Raw genomic sequence first — 18676 nt, 5'->3', positions numbered from 1 at the left:
GACGTGGTTCTGTCCATTTGCCTGCACCTTTGGAGTGGCCACCCCGAAGTCCTGATCTGTCATCTTGCGACAATGCATTATGGGGGTTCATTAACCACATATTACGAGACAGTTGACGAACTTAAGGATGCTGTTCGACGTGCATTTACTGCCAACACGCCAGCAATGTTGAGGAGAATTTCCCATCGTAAATGGTGGAGAATCATACTCTGTTCTGAAAACGATGGTGTACACACAGACACTCTGGACTAAATCATAACGAATAGTCACACTACCTCCGAGTTGTCCTCTGCCATGATCTCACATTAATACAATGCGACCATCTATGACTATGTGGACACGCGATAGGGGGTAATGGGACTTTGTGATCACTCTGTACAATACACATAATCGAGGGGTTTTCTAGTTTGTTTCCTTCCAGGAGGTCCTCCTCCGTAGCCGAGCGGGTTAAGGCGTTCACTCGTCTTGAGATCGTTCGCTGCGGGACGGCGTAGGTTCGAATCCGGCTCTGGTCGGAATTTATTCGGCCTACGTATAGGGCCGGTGGTAACCCACCATCGTGAGGAAATTGGGGAGCTCCGAGTGAGTGAGCGTAATCCGGTCGAGAAGACCTACTATAACGGCTGGGGATACGTCGGGCTGGCCCCCCGACTATTCCAATACTGGTTGAAGATCTCCACGCTTAGAGGTGAGGAAGGAAAGCGTGGGAGGGAGATCGGCAGTCGGTAGGTATACCTAGGCCCTTCATTGGCTGTTGCGCAACGGATTATTATTCCTTCCAGGAGATTGCATGTACGTTTTGATAGCCCCTCGTATTTCATTTTCATACATCACTGTGTATTGGTAAGATAGACAAAACTACATTTTAACATGGAGAAATTTACTATTTTCAATTAAGTTTCAATTTCACTGCATCTTTCACTTCATGGTTCATATTTGAGGGTCCACTACCACAGACAAATTATGGTTATATGTGTACAACTGGTCTTCGAGTGTATACCACTCGTTTACCCTGTTCGAGTATTATTCACTCCAGCGAAGCAGCTCTCAATTCTGTATTCTATCTAGTGACGTCCATGTGAACTATTTGACGCTCAAGTGAAATTCTCTCACAGCACCACTCTACCACATACCTGCATGAAATATTGGAGTTCATCAAAATAAGAAATGCTTTTGTTAATTGATCATAATCTAAGAAATAGTATTACCTAAAACTGTGCGGAGTCCTAGCACTTGGGCAACAACAACTCCCACTGTGAGCCCAAGTGGGCACAGTACTCCCATAGCCCCACGGAGATGAAGTGGAGCTAACTCTGTAAGGTACATAGGCAGAGTACTTGTTGTAAGCCCTATAATAATAAAACAAAGACATATTAGCACATTTTAAATCAAATCTAAAAATATTCAGTGAAGTAAGTCCAAGACATTTTCTTGTTTGAGAACTATTTCTATTTAAATCATAAGTCATGATTACAGGATAAATTTGTTTTCTCGGAAACTAGAAAATTTTATTACTATCACAATATGAATTTTGAAACTTCGGGAAAATTTAGTCTCTGGATGATAGTCTGGTAAGTTTGCCCATTTGGGCCGTAGAGATCAGGCACTGGTATCAACATTAGTTTCAAACAGTTACTAAATTACCTCACTTTCCTCTGATCCTACTCAGATGCTACTCATAAGTAAACAGTATTTACCAAATGAAATATAAAAATTCTTTCCACACACTTATTTATAATTAAATTCATTTTGAGAAACTACTGTCATCTTTCATAATGAAATTTGTTTACAAGTCAGTGTACACTATTGCGACTTATCTTGCAGATTGTTTGAATTTGTTATGCATTTCAACAGTAGCAACCACACTAGGCATGTCCACAGCACCACTACTATTGAAAAACAAAATTATAAATCCAACCAGTGAGGTCACAATTTTATATTTCCTTGTCTTGTAATAAATTTCTTTCTCAAAGCTGAAGATGGTTTGTCAAAATTAATTGAATTATAAGTAAATATATTGACAAAACATATTCATTTCTATTTAAACAATGATTTCAACTTTTCAGAAAAACGAAAATTTTGTTTACTCAATTCATAATTGGGAAGTGAGATACAGGGTAGTAGATAAATACAGAGAAACTAGAACTTAACTTTTTCTGCAAAACTGTTTTTTTCTTTGTTCTATTAATTTCAGTGGCCACCATCAACAAGTTCCAAGTTAATAGAACAAAGAAAAAAACAGTCATGGATAAAGTGAGTACTAGTTTCTCTGCATTTAGTTCACTCAAATTTGAGAGAAGATAGAAGAGACAGGATAAACATTTTCAGGTGAACGAAATGTTGAAGCACAACACATACAACCATATTTGCATGCGAATGCAACAGATCATGCACTTACGGTGAATTACGCTCGTGCAAATAAACACAAACAAAATTACTTTGATTCAAATTTATATCTACTCACGGTTATGATAATTTTTTATTTACTTGTGATATTAAGTTCCTGCATAACCTAATTGTTAGTGCACTTGCCATTTGTACAAGTGTACCTGCACACAGTGTCTGAACTTATTTCTTAGTGCTGACAGAACATTAAGAAGGACATAAAAAAAAAAATATTTGAATAGAAAATAAAGTAGAGGCTGGTTTAGAAATCAAGGAAAAATTGGTACTGTATTGATATGTTAACCATTCATTAGCTAATAAAGTCATCCAGAAATTCCTGGCAGCCAAATGAATGAACCACATGGTATTTATGCATTCTCTCATATCAAGGTTCAAAGTGATCTGTTTTTGTTTAATAAATAACTCGTGGCATAACAGCCAATGAGGGCCAGTGTCTACCTACTGACTGCCGGCCTCACCACCACCAGAGGTGGGAGATAAAATAGTTACATGGTGAGCACAGGGCAATCTGTTTTTGTTTATTAATGTAAATTCCAATTTAAGAAGCTATAATAAGATTGTTTGAGTTTGTTTTTTAAGTCCACTTTATGCACAGAAAGGGTAATCAGGGCTGGACCTTCAGTTTAAAGTGGGATCCAAAGCACTGTGCCTCCACCGGATATCGAACCCAGGACCTTTTGATTACAAGGCAAATATGTTAGCTATAATAAGATATTTTGGGCATTATGAAATATACAGTCCTAATATACACTTGATGCGTGTTATAAAAATACAGAACCATGAACAATCATCAATTTCCTAAATGCAATTCCAGTTGCTGCCCAAGACAAGTAAGCCACTCCATCTTTAAATTCTCAGAAATATCCAGATAGCAGACACTGATACCTTTAAGTACCATGAATTCAGAACTGATTGATAAGATTATTTGGCAGTTTATATGTATTTATTTCCTTTCATTGCAATAATAAATGGATAGATTTTAAGCTCATTATCAATGAGCTTTAATACAAGAAAATTCAACATCGAAATCATGAATATTCTTTTCCATCTAGCCAACTAAATTATTCCATGCAACTACTTTATTTCTGTGCAACAGTTATGGAGAAAATCGAAAATTGTACATATAAGTCAACCCAATAGATGAGTCCATTTCTTAACCCTCCGGCGGGTGTATTTTTTTTTATAACATGAGCAGGCATGCAGGGGACTGTCACCCCAGTCATTTTTAGTTTACAAATTTGCTTGTTATACATTTATAATTGAATACCTTTGTTTAGACATGTTCTTACATTCTTTGTGTCTTTGAATGTACAAATATTTTTTATTTTCACTCATTCAATGAAAAGTTGTGGTTCTTGCATACTATATATGTATCCGTGTTTTTACATATTTATGATATTTATTTATTTATTTTCGCTTGTAAAATAATAAGATTCTTGCATACTTTATGTGTGTCTTTGAGTTTACAAATATTTACAAATTTTTATTTCTTTGCACTCATACAATAATAAGTTGTTGTTTTTGCATAATAAGTGTATCTTTTAGTTTAAACATTTTTATTATATTTGATTATTTTCTATTGCACAAAAATAAGGTTCTTATGTACTATGCTTGTCTCTGTGTTTACAAATGTTTATAAATTTGATTTTTTCAATTCTTTTCATGCATACAATAAGAAGTTGTTGTTTATCCGATAAATGGCATGATGAATCGATAGAAATATTAAATAAAAATAAAACTTCATTGCTATAATAGTCATCTGTGATAAAACTAATAATAGTAACTAATTTTAGTTACACGAGAAGGCACGTGGGGAGACTCAGTCACCCCAAGAATGCAAACAAATGGAAATGTGCCTCTGGTATGTAGACATAGACAGAAGAATGGTGCATTCCTCCCTCGGTAGCAGAAACTCCAATGGAAGAATATTAGAGCAGATGGCAGGATGGTGCCAATCATGTCTCAACATGGCAAAGAAAAGAAAACGTGTTTGTGGGGTGACAAAGTCCCCCAGCATGCCTGTCAGAGGGTTAATGGTGTAGGTGGTATTGGTATTTTACATGTGATAATTAATCGAGAAAACAAATAGCAACATTGAATAAGCAGGCCATGCACAGCATCCAGGAACTGCAATGGTACTAAGGTGTGTACAGGAAAAAAAAATTGAGAGAGGGAGAGAGAGATAGAAGTAAACAGGAAACACATTCAATTGCAGGTAAAAGGTGGTGGCTCTTTCTGGTCCTTCATCCTTTCATTCACACACACGCACCTGTGTAAATTGCGTTATGTTATATGACACAATTTACAAGCTTCTCAGATATGGATGTAAGAAAATTCAGCATGAGTAGATATAAATATTTACATCTTATCACATGCATATGCAAACTCTCTTTGCAATTTTCCACATGTCAATGTGAAATGTAACAAATCAGAGTATGGTCTCATAATACAGTTTTCTTTCTCCCCAGGTAAATCCAGCATGCACGATGCATTGTAATGTCATGTTGTCTTTTAACACAAAATTCAGTACACATTTCATGCAAACTTCAACAATTTCTTCTGTTATTTGCAAGCTTAAATTCCATGGCCAACAAATTAACAACCACCTGCCAATTATAATACATAGAAACAATTAGGAAAGAAGAACATTTAATTCAATGATAGAAAATACAAAATGGTAAAAAGGGTGTAAACAAACAAATGGCATAGAAGTGAAGACAGGTGTTGTGCTGATATAATTAAAAGTAAAAAAGGGCAATCACTACACTCACTGCTCAATTTACAAACCACACTTAAAAGACCAGGACAACAAAAATGTTCTACCCAATTAAGAATACAAAGCACATTACATTCATTTTATAACAATATACAACAATCCTGCAGATAAAGAAAGATAAGAACTAAGAGAAAATTTCAGGTAAGAGCTGAACATTTCTCCAGTAATTTTCAACTGTTGAATACGGAAAGAAATATTAAAAGGATTTTATTATTACGTATATTTGGTTAACAAAAATAACACTATCATTTTGTCACTCCACAGGTGAGAACTCATCAAGTAATGGGTTGATATATTTTGGTATTTATGATTTAATTACAAAATTAAAGAACTTTTGCACTAAATCCCACATTATTTACAAAAATATTATATTTATTTGATAAGCATATATATGCTGTTATACCTAGGGGTAGAAAAAACAAAATATTTCAGGCATGAGCCACTTTTTCTCAGGAGTCAGTCTTTTCTTTGGGGGGGGGGAGAATACAGTGTAAGAAAACCACGAATTCAACTAACTAGAATTATTATTCTAATTTAATTTTGTTTCTTATTCTTCTTCTTTTAAAGGTAATGGAAATTTATATAAGCGAATGCAAAATAAGATATAGATTTTTAGAACTGAATTTGAAAAATTCAGGTGCCATGGCAACCGGGTGCCTTGTATTTTTCTACTCCTGGTTATACCTATATTGGCCAACACTGATACAGTACAGATTATTTTATCCCATCCCTTGTTAAAAATTATGTAATTTTTCCAATATGAGGCTGCAAAAAAATAAAGTGTTTGTAAAAAATCAGTGATAACAAGGTACGCCTACAATGGGATTATATTGATTCCAGTGCCTTTTGCTTCTTGACAGGATTTTTACTTATTAACTGAAAACACAAATATTGTCAAAGTATTGCAGAATCATTGACATTTATTTTTCAGCATTTATCTCTTCCTTATCAGTTTTGCTAACAACAGAATAACACTCAAAAGTCACATTAATAAATCTCGTAAAAATTGAAGTAGCATTACTAACAGAATTTATCCATTTACATTTGTAAATGCAAATATAAGAACTACTTTCATGTAAAATACATTTAATACATTGCTGATGGCCCATAGTATGACTTAGATATGAAATGTCAAATTTGGAATTGACTTTAATATTTGTGGAAATCTTAATGAATTCTAGGAAAATTAAATGCAATTGGTAGGCATGATTTCAAACTGATATTAACTATATTTTGATAATTTGATGTTTCATTACTTGGTTTTAATTTAGGATACATTAAACAAGAACTTAGTAAAACATTGCTAGTGTATGTCAGATACTAGTGTTTACTTTTTTGCAATGTAAATTGTCCCAAATGATATGTTACAAGAAGTATTTTCTTTATTCAAAAATGCTGTATGTAATAACAGCTGAAAGAGTAAGACTTTCATCAATATTACAATAACACAGAAAATACACTTTAAAAGCAACTCTTATTATCAGCTGATCTTCCAAACAACTGGCTGGAAAATAAGTAAGAATTAAAGTGCTCTTTTGTACAAAATAACCAATTTGATAGACTAAGTGAATATTTTTAAAAGTAGAAGCTTTGTATGTTTATCCCTCATGTGTAAATATTTCTTTATAAAAAACAATATTATATATTTTTCCTTTATTTATAATAATAAATTGCACATAAACTATGTACAAAATAGAAAAAGTAATTAAAAAACCGAAATAGCCTACAAAATATATAAGAAATATATATTCTGTTCAATCATAGCTCAAGTAGAGAATAATACTATAGTATTTATTGGGAGCATATTGTGTGGATTAGTTATTTATTAAAGGCAAATTGAAGAGAAATTCACTGTGCCATTGTTTAGCTTTCTGCTGACAAATATAAAGTAAAAAATGAGAAGAAATGTTTTCTTGTTCATTATTGTACAAAAAATTAATGTATAGTAATGAGCTGAAGATTGGTGCTGAAAACAAGTATACATCTTTGGAGGAAGACAAAAAAATATACTGAAAACTGACGATGCAATGCCATGTGAAAGATTTGTTCCAGAGAGCATTTTAGAACGGGAGTAATTTGATGCAATTTCAAACGAGTTGATCTTGAGTTCAAATTGTCCTCAACGACAGTAGTGTGTGTATGTATGTATGTATGTATGTATGTGCCTGTACTGAGGAAACTTTCTTTTACCTGTGTAGAATTCTTGCAGAAATTTCTTACAATATTAGCAAAAATATTATATTGATAGAATTCTGTCACAGGCTTCATAAATTTTAAAAATTCAGTTGAAAAATGAAAAAATACTTTGAATAATACATATATTGCTTTCAATATTGGCGTCTTGTCATCTATCACAATTTAGGAGCTGCTTTCTTTCTCATCATATCATTTTCATCCATTTTTTTCTATTTAGTCATGTTTTGTCTTGAATCAATTTAGCTAACTAAGAACTATTCAAATGCACACAGTGCATGGACAAGCAATCAAAATTATACTTAATGTTCTTATCACAAATAATTACAAAGTCATATATTTTTATTCCTGTGTGTATTTTTTCTTTGTAATTTTATATTTTTCTCTCTTTGTTTTCAATATTTCCCTTTTTATGTAATGATTTAAATGTTTCTTTTTTCTAATTTTCATGTGTTAGAATTTCAATGTTAACATGTTTAAGTGGAAGAAAAGGCTACAAAGGCTTAACTTCGCCACGATAAACAAGACATAATAAATAAATATATACATTTGGTTAGTTAATAACCATACAATGTCCATACCCACATAAAGCATGGGTCTACTAACAAAGATTATTATTATTATTGTATGCATCTCCCATTACACCAGAATCCAGGATGGCACAACCCCCCCCCCCCTGCCCCCACCACCAAATAAGAGAATTAATTTCCACACTGCTTACATTTCCACATTAGAAGTGACATTTCAATGTGTAATAAACATAATTTATATATTTTTAATATACTTTCACACTTCATCTAAGAACTCTTAGTGCTGAAATCAAATCTTTAAATCTTTTGACATTTGTTTTTGCTTTAATTAAAGTCCTGTGTGGTTTGTTTATTTTGTATTTAAAATATTCATCTGTTAAAACATTATGTTTAATGGTATTAAGCCCTGCGAGGCTTATTTATTTTATTGTAAATGTGTAATAATTGTATATTGCTTTGGTTAGCACACATTTATATTCAGAGTAAGTTTTTATGTGCATAGCAATATGTCAAGTGCACGTAGTTCCCCGGTCGGCTGTCTGCACTCTTTATGCTCGTGTGCATTCGTGCGCACACTCCACCACGTAGTTCCATGCCCCACCACCCAGCGACTGGCAAGCACCTCTGGGGATCCAGCCCCAGAAGAAACAGGGGAATAGAAAAGAATTCCAGCAGATACCCATCTAGTCTGCCCCTACTGACTTCGGTTGATACCTTCAGACCATCAGTCTGATAGTTGGCTTTGGCCAGAGCATACCCTTTGGCTCCTTAACCCATCTGTCCTGGCTTTGGCTGTGAGGTGGTACCTTCGGGCATTAAGTCTGATGCTGAGCTACGACTTGGGTGTACCCTCAGAGGCCTCGTTCCTCCTATGAGTATGAAATCAACCCTCTACGAGTAAGGCCTTTGTGGACCCCATATAGACCAGTAGCTGAGGCATCGTCAAGTGAACTCTGCCTATTGACGGAAGGTATTATTGCAGTCCAGTGTATTGTACAGTAGATAACAGTGTGTGCTGCCATCTGTGAGTATTGGTATAGTGAACAGTGTATCTAAAAGACTGTGTTCAAAGTGCAATAAAATTTTATACCCAGCAGGCCTTGAGGTTTTTGAGTTTTAGTGCTACCGACTGGAAGAGTTAGCATAAGGGCAAAACTTTTGCATTAAGACTAAGTACGGTTGTTGCTGCAGGGTTGTGGTTCGACCCACAGAACGTTCCAAAAGTTAATTGACATCCAAAACGTGAGGACCTACAGAACTGTGAAATGAAGAGAAGTCGATAGAGACTGTGCATTGTGGCTCTTAAAAGAACTAACTGATCAGTGAAAGTTAAATCTAAGGATTTTCCAGTGAAAGTGAAAGGACTGTATTGATTATGGAAAAGGAATTTACTGGTACGAATTTAAGAAGCAGAGAGAGGAAGACTATGGATTCGGAATCTGGATTTGGTTGCTGCGAAGACCTGGGAGAAGAGACAGCATATTTCCAGTGTTGCCAATGCCAGCACAGAGTTCACTGGAGCTGTGATGGAAATAATCAGACTTCCTTCTCTGCTGTAGAAGTTAAATGCCAGACGTGCAAATATGCACCGCAGACTCAAGAACCAAGTCTGCTGGCCAGACCTCCATCAGACCATTGTTTATTGGAATGGCTAATAAAAGATATGGAAGACAAAGAAAGAGATACTTGAGGAAGAGAGCGACGAGAGACACAGAAACTTGAGAAAGAAATGTGCCGAGAGAAAGAGACACATGAAGATGAAGAGTGCAGAAAGAAAGAGAAACAGGAGGAAAAGAAAGTGCGCAAAAGAGAGCCAGTTCAGGCGGAAAAGTTGAGAAAAAAGGAACTGTTAGAACTTAGATCCTTAATAGTTTTTCAGGAAAAGAAAGGATTAGAAACTCTCAAGAGCTTTAATGGAGAGCCAAGAAGAGATAAAGAAAAAAGAGAAAGAGGATCTATTGGAACTAAGATCCTTAATCGAAACTCAAAATAACGAAAGAAGGGAAGTAGGGGAGAAAAGAGATCAAGAGAAAAGGGAAACTGACTAATGAATTAGAGATGCTTGAAGCTATAATTGAGAGTCAAGAAGAAAAGAGAAAGAAAGAGGAAGAAGAGAAGCGTGGGAATGAGCTGCAAGCACTGTTTGCCCAGCAAAGGACTGACATAGGTCTTAGGGCCGGAATAGAATAAATCCACCTCACTTCTCAGCGAGAGATAAGAAAAAGTTGAGAAAAGAATAAAGGAGGTACTATAGGAAAGACTGAAGCATTTATCCCAGTGGCACAGACAAGTGGAGATTGCATGCGTTAAAACAATATGTTTAATGGTATTAAGCCCTGGAACTGATCTTCTGTTAGGAATGCCTTTCATGAAACAGCACGAGGTTGAAATCAACTTCAGGAAGAATATGGTAATGTTGTCATTTGGAAAAACTCCTGAGCAAAGATAAGGGAATTCTTTGAATATTGATATACTGCGGTATATATAAAGAATCCAAGATCAAGAAGTGGATTGGATGTATAAACCCACTGACCTCTCAAAGAGAAAGTCGATATGATAAATATTTTGCTAGATTCCCAGAAGCTGGAGTTATTCAATGTGCTGTTACAGTACCTAGAGGTATTCTCAGAAAAACCAAGATCCACGGAAAGTGCTGAATGCAAGATGGTACTGAATAGTTCTGAACCGGTTTATCGCCACCCATATCTAAGAGAAAAGCATTGGAAAAGGAATTGGATCTCTGGAAAGCATGGAATATCATTCAACCATCTGTCTCTCCATATCTGAACCCATTATTAGTGGTTGACAAGCCTGACAGAAGTGTGCGGCCTTGTCTGGATTTTCATCCACTCAATGCCATCATGGTGGTCCCTAAGAGCTCCATTCCACCCATTGACGAATCATTACACCGATTCAGAGGATCACGATACTTCACTAGTTTAGATCTTGCATCAGGTTACTTGCAGATTCCCCTAAGAGCAGATTGCAGAAAATATACAGCCCTTTTCCTACAAAGGACGTCAATATGAATTTTTAAAGATGTCCTATGGCTTATCAAATGAGTTTCTACTTTTGTATCTGTTATGCACTGTGTGTTTGGACCTGAAACTGAAAGTTATTTAACGGCATATATTGATGATCTTCTTATCTTAAATTCGGATTTTCCAACTCATTTAACACACACAGAAGAAGTTCTTTGCAGACTGGAAGAAGTCGGTCTAAAGGTAAAATTAAGAAAATATAATTTTGTCAAAGGAGAACTAGTATATCTAGGACATCTAATCTCTGGTGATCAGATCAAGGTTGATCCAAAGAAGAATGAAGCCATTCTAAAGTTCCCAAGACCTACCTGTAAAAATGACATTAGAAAATCCCTGAGATTAGCAAACTGGAGAAGAAAATTCATAAAGACAGGACCTTTGGTGCAGCTGCTTTCCAAAGCTACCAAGTGGAATTGGAGTGAAGCACAAGAACAAGATTTTACTCAGTTAAAAGAAGAATTGGTCAGTACTCCAGCATTAGTGCAGCCAGATTTAGATTAGGAGTTCTGTATTCAGAACAATGCCTCAACTAAAGGCTTAGGGTGCATCCTATTTCAAGAGCAAGGAGAAGACAAAACTGTTGTTCAGTACGCTAGTCAAAAATTAAAGAACAATGAAAAGCATTATTCCATTCATGAGCTTGAATGATTGGTCATTTTATTTGGAGTGAATACGTTTGAAATTTATTTGAAAGATAGACATTTCAAGATTGATACTGACCACCATGGATTAGTATGGTTTCAGAACTCTATAAACTGGAATTACCGTCTTACTAGTCTTGCAGTCCTATTCTTTTGAAATAATTTACATCCAAGGAAAAGAGAACTTAGTACCCAACGTGCTTAGTAGATATCTAGCGGAAAATGAAGATTAGGAAGCAGAGACCAGAAATTTCCATGTAAACTACATCTGGCAGGAGCGAGATGAAATAGAGGAGGTGGAAAGTTTGATAGAAGCTCAAGAAGCTGATGACTTGCCGGCCATTCATGAAAATCCCAGAACAAAAGAAGGAAGAAGATTCTCCTGCAGAGACAAAAGTTAAGAAGTTATACCAAATGTATGGTAACCTTTTGTTTAGGAAGAGTTCTGGAGATGAAGTAACGTGAAAGTTGTGTGTTCCAGAAAAGTTCAAAGAGAAAGTTATGAGAGAAAATCACGATGAGCAGGGACATTTCGGCCTAGCCAAAACCTTAAGATGAATTAAGACCCGATATTTTCGGCCTAAATTGAAGGCTGATGTAGTTAAGCATGTCGGAGATTGCCTCGCCTCACGTGTGCTAAGACTAAGATGGATAAACTAGGAATTCTTAAGGACCAGCTGCACATAAATCAGAAGGATCCTCACCAACTGCTGTCCATTGATTTCATTGGAAAGTTACCTTCATCTCAAGGACACCAATACATCTTGTCCCTGGTAGACGTTGGTACAAAGTTTGTCCCAGTTTATCCTTTACAGCGAGGGACTGCAAGAGAGAAAATAAATGTAATGGAGGGAGGATACTTTTTCCACTTACCCAAGGTTAAGGCTATCTTGTCAGACAGGGGTAGCCAGTTTACTTCAGGACTATGGAAAGACTACCTTGAAAAGAAAGGCATAAGATATTTCTTCATGACTGCCTACCACCCAAGCAGTAATACAATAGAAAGGACGAATCAAGAAATTTTAAGGTTGCTCAGACTGTTCTGCCATTAAGAACATCAAAGTTGGTCCAAATGTTTAACTGAAATATCTTGGTTACATAATAACTCTGTATCTGAAGCAACAGGCTATGCTCCTTCAGAATTATTCTTCAATGGACCCATTCCTAACAAAGTTCTTGATCATTTCAACTGGCCTATTAACGAAGCAGACCCGGAAATATCAAACTGGAACCAGAAACTATTCATGGCCAAGGCAAAGGACCGCACTAGAAATATCAAATGAAAATTTAAAACTAAAGGCAATGCGTTCCAGTTGCATCTGTTTGTTATCATAAGCTTAGCTCAAGGAAGAATAATACTATAGCTAAGCTCTTCGAAGTATATATTGCACCTTATTTAGCCATGGATGTTCGAAACACAGTGATGTTTGTTCACCCCAGGACTAGACAATGAACCGTGTCAACTTTGATAATCTACGAATTTACAGGTGTTCTTCAAAAATAAGAAGTGAATTACTTGGAGAAGCCAAGTGACTATTAGAAAGTTTTTTTCAGGAATTTATTAGTGGACTTTTATCTGTTGATTGTAAAATTTCTTCAAATTTTCTCCCTGGGAGGGGGGGCATTTGTAACGCACCGCTAGTGGTTACAAGAACTCTTAGTGCTGAAATCAAATCTTTAAACCTCTGGGGATCCAGGCCCAGAAGAAGCAGCAGAAAATAAAAAGAGTTCCTGATGATAAAAGAGTTCCAGCAGATACCCATCTAGTTTGCCCATACTGACTTTGGTCGATACCTTCAGACCATCAGTGTGATACTTGGCTGTATCCCTGAGCCCTTCATTTAATGAGAGCATATCTGCATCAAATTAATATTCAATTACATATTGTAGTTCCAAAAAAGTATGAAAAAGAAAGTAACCATCAAACCTGAAAATACTTTGCAAGCTTAATACACATCAAATTATCTTCAAACTCAATTAGCCTACAGCTTTCCATTAGTACCATCTGCAAAGCTTCTACTTTTTAAAATTTCAATTCACTCACCAATGCGAAATTTATTGAAAGATCAAAACCTCAATACTGCAAGAAATGAAGATTATAATGGCAAAAAATGCACGAAAACAAATTTTACACTATCAATGCCTACCAGTACTTGTATTATTGAATTAAGATGTACCCTCAAGTAGTTTTAGTAGTTTTTGTCACTTTCCTGGTACACCTGCTGTCATTCCAGACATGAATCAATTTCTGAAAAAATTGCTCTGAAGATGATCCACAGAACTTTCGCGTAATTCATAGAATACGAAGAACATCAATGCCTTTAATGACGGAGTTGTGTTCATACCCACCACGTGACTCACGTTTTGCGTTAACAGGTTGTTCTTCACCTCCAAGGGAAAGCATCGGACAGCTGCAACGTAAGTGGTTGAATAAAGGGAAACATGTTTACATCAGCTGCGGTCATGTCATGTGTCTACAAACACAGCCACTGGTTTGTAGACACCCTTGGAGAGACTTCATCTAAACAAGAAGAGGGAAGAAAACAGACATGTTCATTATTATTTAGGTTCTTACAACATTTCAGCACAACTTAAGAGTGAGACAGGAGGGTGCCCACTCTCCTAAATATAACTTATGGGAGATTTCAGACCGAAGCAACACACGATGCATGCTGCTTGGAAACGAACCAATCAGAAGCAATGCTTCACACAGCAGCATGACAGGCTGCACAAGCCTGTGTTTCATTAGTGGAATCGTCAAGCGACACGTTTTGCCAGTCACTTCGCTATAAATTCTCCATAATAGCCTACCATGCCCTTCAGATCTGGAAACCCACAAGTTGTCAACTAATTTGTGGATAATATTTGGAGCTACAATTTTATCAAAATCTTATTTTCATGCATAGATTTTTTCAAGGAAATACCCACAATATAAGAAATACATCTCCAGCCTTACAATACTTGCACATATGCTTGCATTTTCAGTTACTGATATGAAGCACATATGCTATTAATATTGCAACACTGCTTTAACAGATAAATCCTTGAAACAAATGCAACACAACAGAAAAAAAAGTATTAAATATTGGGACAGGAGGGAACAGAATCTCAAAATGCTATACAAAAAAGTAAACAACTGCAAAATAAACTTATTCTTTCTTGGAGCCTGATGCATAACTTTCCATAGTTCTTACACTTTAATGATGTTTCCATATAGAATAAGAAAAACAAATTGACAAATATTAGATACAAACAAGCAGCCAACAAGAATTCCTCAGAAAAAAAAAATCACAGATATATGCTCAATTAATAAAGACAACACTTTGCAAATCTAAGTATATAACACACACACACATTACATAAACAATTGGTGTGTGCCAATAAGCCATACACACTGAATCTACAATATTGTTTTATTATTATTTATTATTTAATAACTTTTTAGCAGATCTCTTGCTTACCTATAGTACCATTCCATGACTGCTACTAATTCACATAGTATACAGGGTGCTCAGAAATTTCCATTACAAACTCCTAGGGCTAGTAGAGGGGACTGAGTAGACAATATTTGGAATAGAAACCCATGTCCGGAAACATACCGTTTCTGTGCTACAAGCATGACAATGTGTCGGATGTGCCTGTGTTGTTATGCAACCGCGTAGGTAATACATGACGTAACAAGATCACTTGATTGCACGTGACATCTACCCTGCCATGGTATCCTGCCTGGAGCCCCATTCACGTGTTTGTGAATAGGCCGAGGTTGTCCAACCACGTGGCCCACACGATTGCCGGATTTAACGCCATAGGACTATTTCTTGCGGGGTCGTATGAAGAGTATGGTGTACAAGACTCTTATAGAGACAGAGGGGTTGCTGCACAAGAGATTGACGGGGCACCAGGTGTGATTGAGCGAGTGCACCGGAACATGATTCGTCGATACAATGTGTGCAACAACGTTGGTGGTCTTCACATCGAGCCACTGTTGTAGTTGAGCTGTGCCGTATGCAACACATCCAATGCAGAAGACAGAAACAAATTGTTGCGTTCCACTGTCGACACAAGTGTTATTGTGATCAATGAATAGTACGTTTCTTTTTTGTTCCCTTGACATTGTTACCAAATAAATTTGTTTGTATTATGTACTGAGTCACACGTCATTCAATTCTGTACCTCACGTAACACCTCATTTGACATGGTTGTAATAAATGATTACACTTTATGTTATCAGGTGATCTTCTGACGTCATGTACTGCCTATCCTGTTGCATACCAACACAGGTACATCCGACACATTGTCATGGTTGTAGCACGGAAACGGAATGTTTCCGGACATGGGTTCCTATTCCAAATATTGTCTACTCAGTCCCTTCTACTTGCCCTAGGAGTTTGAAAGTGGAATTTCCGAGCACCCTGTATATTAAACCATAAATACTTTAATAGAATAAGAACTAGTCATATTTTACCTGCTTACACAAAATGACCTGTGACTCCATAATGACAAAGAGGGTTGAAAAGAGAAACCTTGAAAACATTTAGGTTCCCAAAAAAATTAATTTAAAATTAAACAAGTACAAAATACAGTGCAATTAGGATTTTAGATTTTTTTAAATATATATCATAGGGGTGGGCTACATTGTAGTCTGTACTTAACTGCTATCAGTTAATAGTGGCATATTGCCATGTCTATCTTTATGCTTATCTTTAAAGCCTCGATTAAAGTCTGTAAAACAGGAGATCACCAAAAACCCTAGTATGCAATTGGTGTGGTGGAAAATGATTTAATTAGATTAGTAAGCAAAAAAATTGATAACGTCACAAAGTTGGAAAGAAACAAGTATTTGGCTATTGAGGAAGGGAAAAATAAAAAAAAATGAAAAGTATGCTAGCATCTATTACTTCGCTGTTGCCTCACAAGATAACAACAGATGCCACAATCCTAAGTTACATACATGATTAGAATTTCACCACATTCGTAGTTTAGAAAGTGGTAGTGTCTCACTTAAGATTTTTAAATTTGGTATTTTCTTCAAATTTCAAAAGCAGCGAACAGGTTAAATTCACATTAGCAGTAATATACTCACCAAGGTACTCTGAGATGGGAATTCACGACATGCACTGTATCATGGGATATTTAGCGAGGGGGGGATTGAACTTGACAATATAATGAGTAATAAAGGATATAAATATATTTTATCTAGCACTTCAATTATTTTTTGCACAAAATGGGGGGATGGAAGGATTGCTGAATTAATTATTATTGAACTTCCACTATTTAACATTGTGTATCTAGCTGTGAGGGGGTGAGTAAACAATTAATGAAATGGTGAAGGTGCTGTGGGTACTGGGTTTGAGCCTCATGAGTGTATTTATGTACTTTCATTAATCAGGCAAGACAGATTTTAATGATTTGGTGCTGGATTTCCGAAATTCTGAAATTTCCATATACCAAGTTTGGCAGTATTGTAACCATCAATCGACTGGTGAATCTGTGGTTATTTGCGATTACCTTCCTCACATTGCACAGAAGTATCCATATTATGCCCACCATGGATTCAAACCAACAACTGTCTTAAGAATGCATAAATAGGCAAGGTAATGGGGAACACCCAGGCACCACAACAAAGGTGGTGAGGAACATGCAAAAACAGAGGTAGATTGGAAAATTTAAACTTCAGTGCTCTTCATGAAACCATTGACACTATTATTAGCATTACTGTCAGTTTGAAAAGAAGTACATCTAGAACTTTTTTGCCAGCTTCACTTGAAAAATGTATGAATCATTCTCATTAGATTTTACGGCATTTGTATAAATTATCTGCTCTAACAACTCTTACATTTTATAGAATCAGTTGTTGGAAGACTCATTTGGATTCAATGTAATGTTGTATCCAGTCCCAACTAGCATATGTGTGGATAAAGGACTTAAAACAAGGGTACTACTTTCGTATAGTAGAAACACCTATAAATCATTTCTTTCACACTTGTTTACATTCCTAACGTACTATTCTGCAGTGCGGAACATTTCTTTAGGTGTAATAACGAATTTCTAACTGAAATAATGTCTATTTCTTACATTTATGAGTACTACTGTTCTTCATTTTTTGCATTTTATAATGCACAATATGGCGATAGCGTACTGGTTCATCATGCATTGTGCCAGTGTTTTGTCGTTTTGGAATGTGTTTGCAGTGTTGCAACCTTGTTCACCGAAAAATACCTACTTTCATGCCCGGATTTGAAATTATGCTAATACCTCGCAAACCATTTGGCATTAGCCCCACAAACCATTGACGTTAGCCCCACAAACCATTGACGTTAGCCCCACAAACCATTTCCCGTAAGGTTAGGTTAGGTAAGCATAGTTTTAAAAAATTAAAAAATTCATTGCATTTTACGACGCATCCTCCACACATCATCTTATAGTGAAAACACGGCGTGGTTTGAAACACTTACTTGGGGGTTATGCGATCTAACACACGGAACATTGTGCTTACGTGCAGAAAGCAAATGGCGGCAGGAGCAATAGCATGTCGGAGAGATACTTTCGCAGATATACAATTGATTTCGCATTAAAATGGATCAAAACTACATTCCTGAACTTCAACAACACTAAAGAAAATGATTTTCGTAAGTACTTTCTTATGTAAAAAGTAAGAAATCAGTTTCCACTATATGAAAGTGTTACCAAAACAAGTTATTAATTTTTCCATGAACGCTTGTCTACCCAAAGAGAATTCATCACAAAACGTGTGTGGGATGGATGTGTTACTTTCGAGGAGGGAGGGGGAGGGGTGAATAATGGGCTTTACACTAATCATGTAACAAATGCACAACTTTCCAAAACTGAAATAATGAACTTGACACTACAAGATACAAACTTCACGAGGACAAAAAAAAAAAACACTATCAATTAAATACTTGCAAAATTCATGCAACTTTGCATTAACCATAATCATTTAGAACTACACAAGAATAAGTAGCGGGTACATATTTTCTCAATATTCCTTGCCCACAATCTTAATACCCACAGAATACTTCACTGCATTATATTTCATTTTCTACCCAATATGCTTTACACATATTAATA

At 36.0% G+C, this 18676-nt stretch overlaps 1 protein-coding gene across 2 annotated transcripts in view; it reads right to left on the bottom strand.

Annotated features, from left to right (window-relative positions):
• The window catches only part of LOC145998699 (solute carrier family 2, facilitated glucose transporter member 1-like), a 69152-nt gene that overhangs the window by 12983 nt on the left and 37493 nt on the right, over window positions 1-18676 (bottom strand). For both annotated transcript variants that reach the window (XM_083135180.1, XM_083135181.1), the window contains one exon: window positions 1209-1349. In XM_083135180.1, coding sequence (XP_082991306.1) covers window positions 1209-1349 — 141 coding nt within the window. The remainder of the gene's footprint in view (window positions 1-1208; window positions 1350-18676) is intronic.

The sequence above is a fragment of the Lepisma saccharinum genome, chromosome 14 (assembly GCF_977018435.1).
Source record: "Lepisma saccharinum chromosome 14, izLepSacc3.1, whole genome shotgun sequence".
NCBI lineage: Eukaryota > Metazoa > Arthropoda > Insecta > Zygentoma > Lepismatidae > Lepisma > Lepisma saccharinum.
Note: the sequence above shows the minus strand (reverse complement) of the source record. Positions and strands in the feature narration are given on the sequence as shown.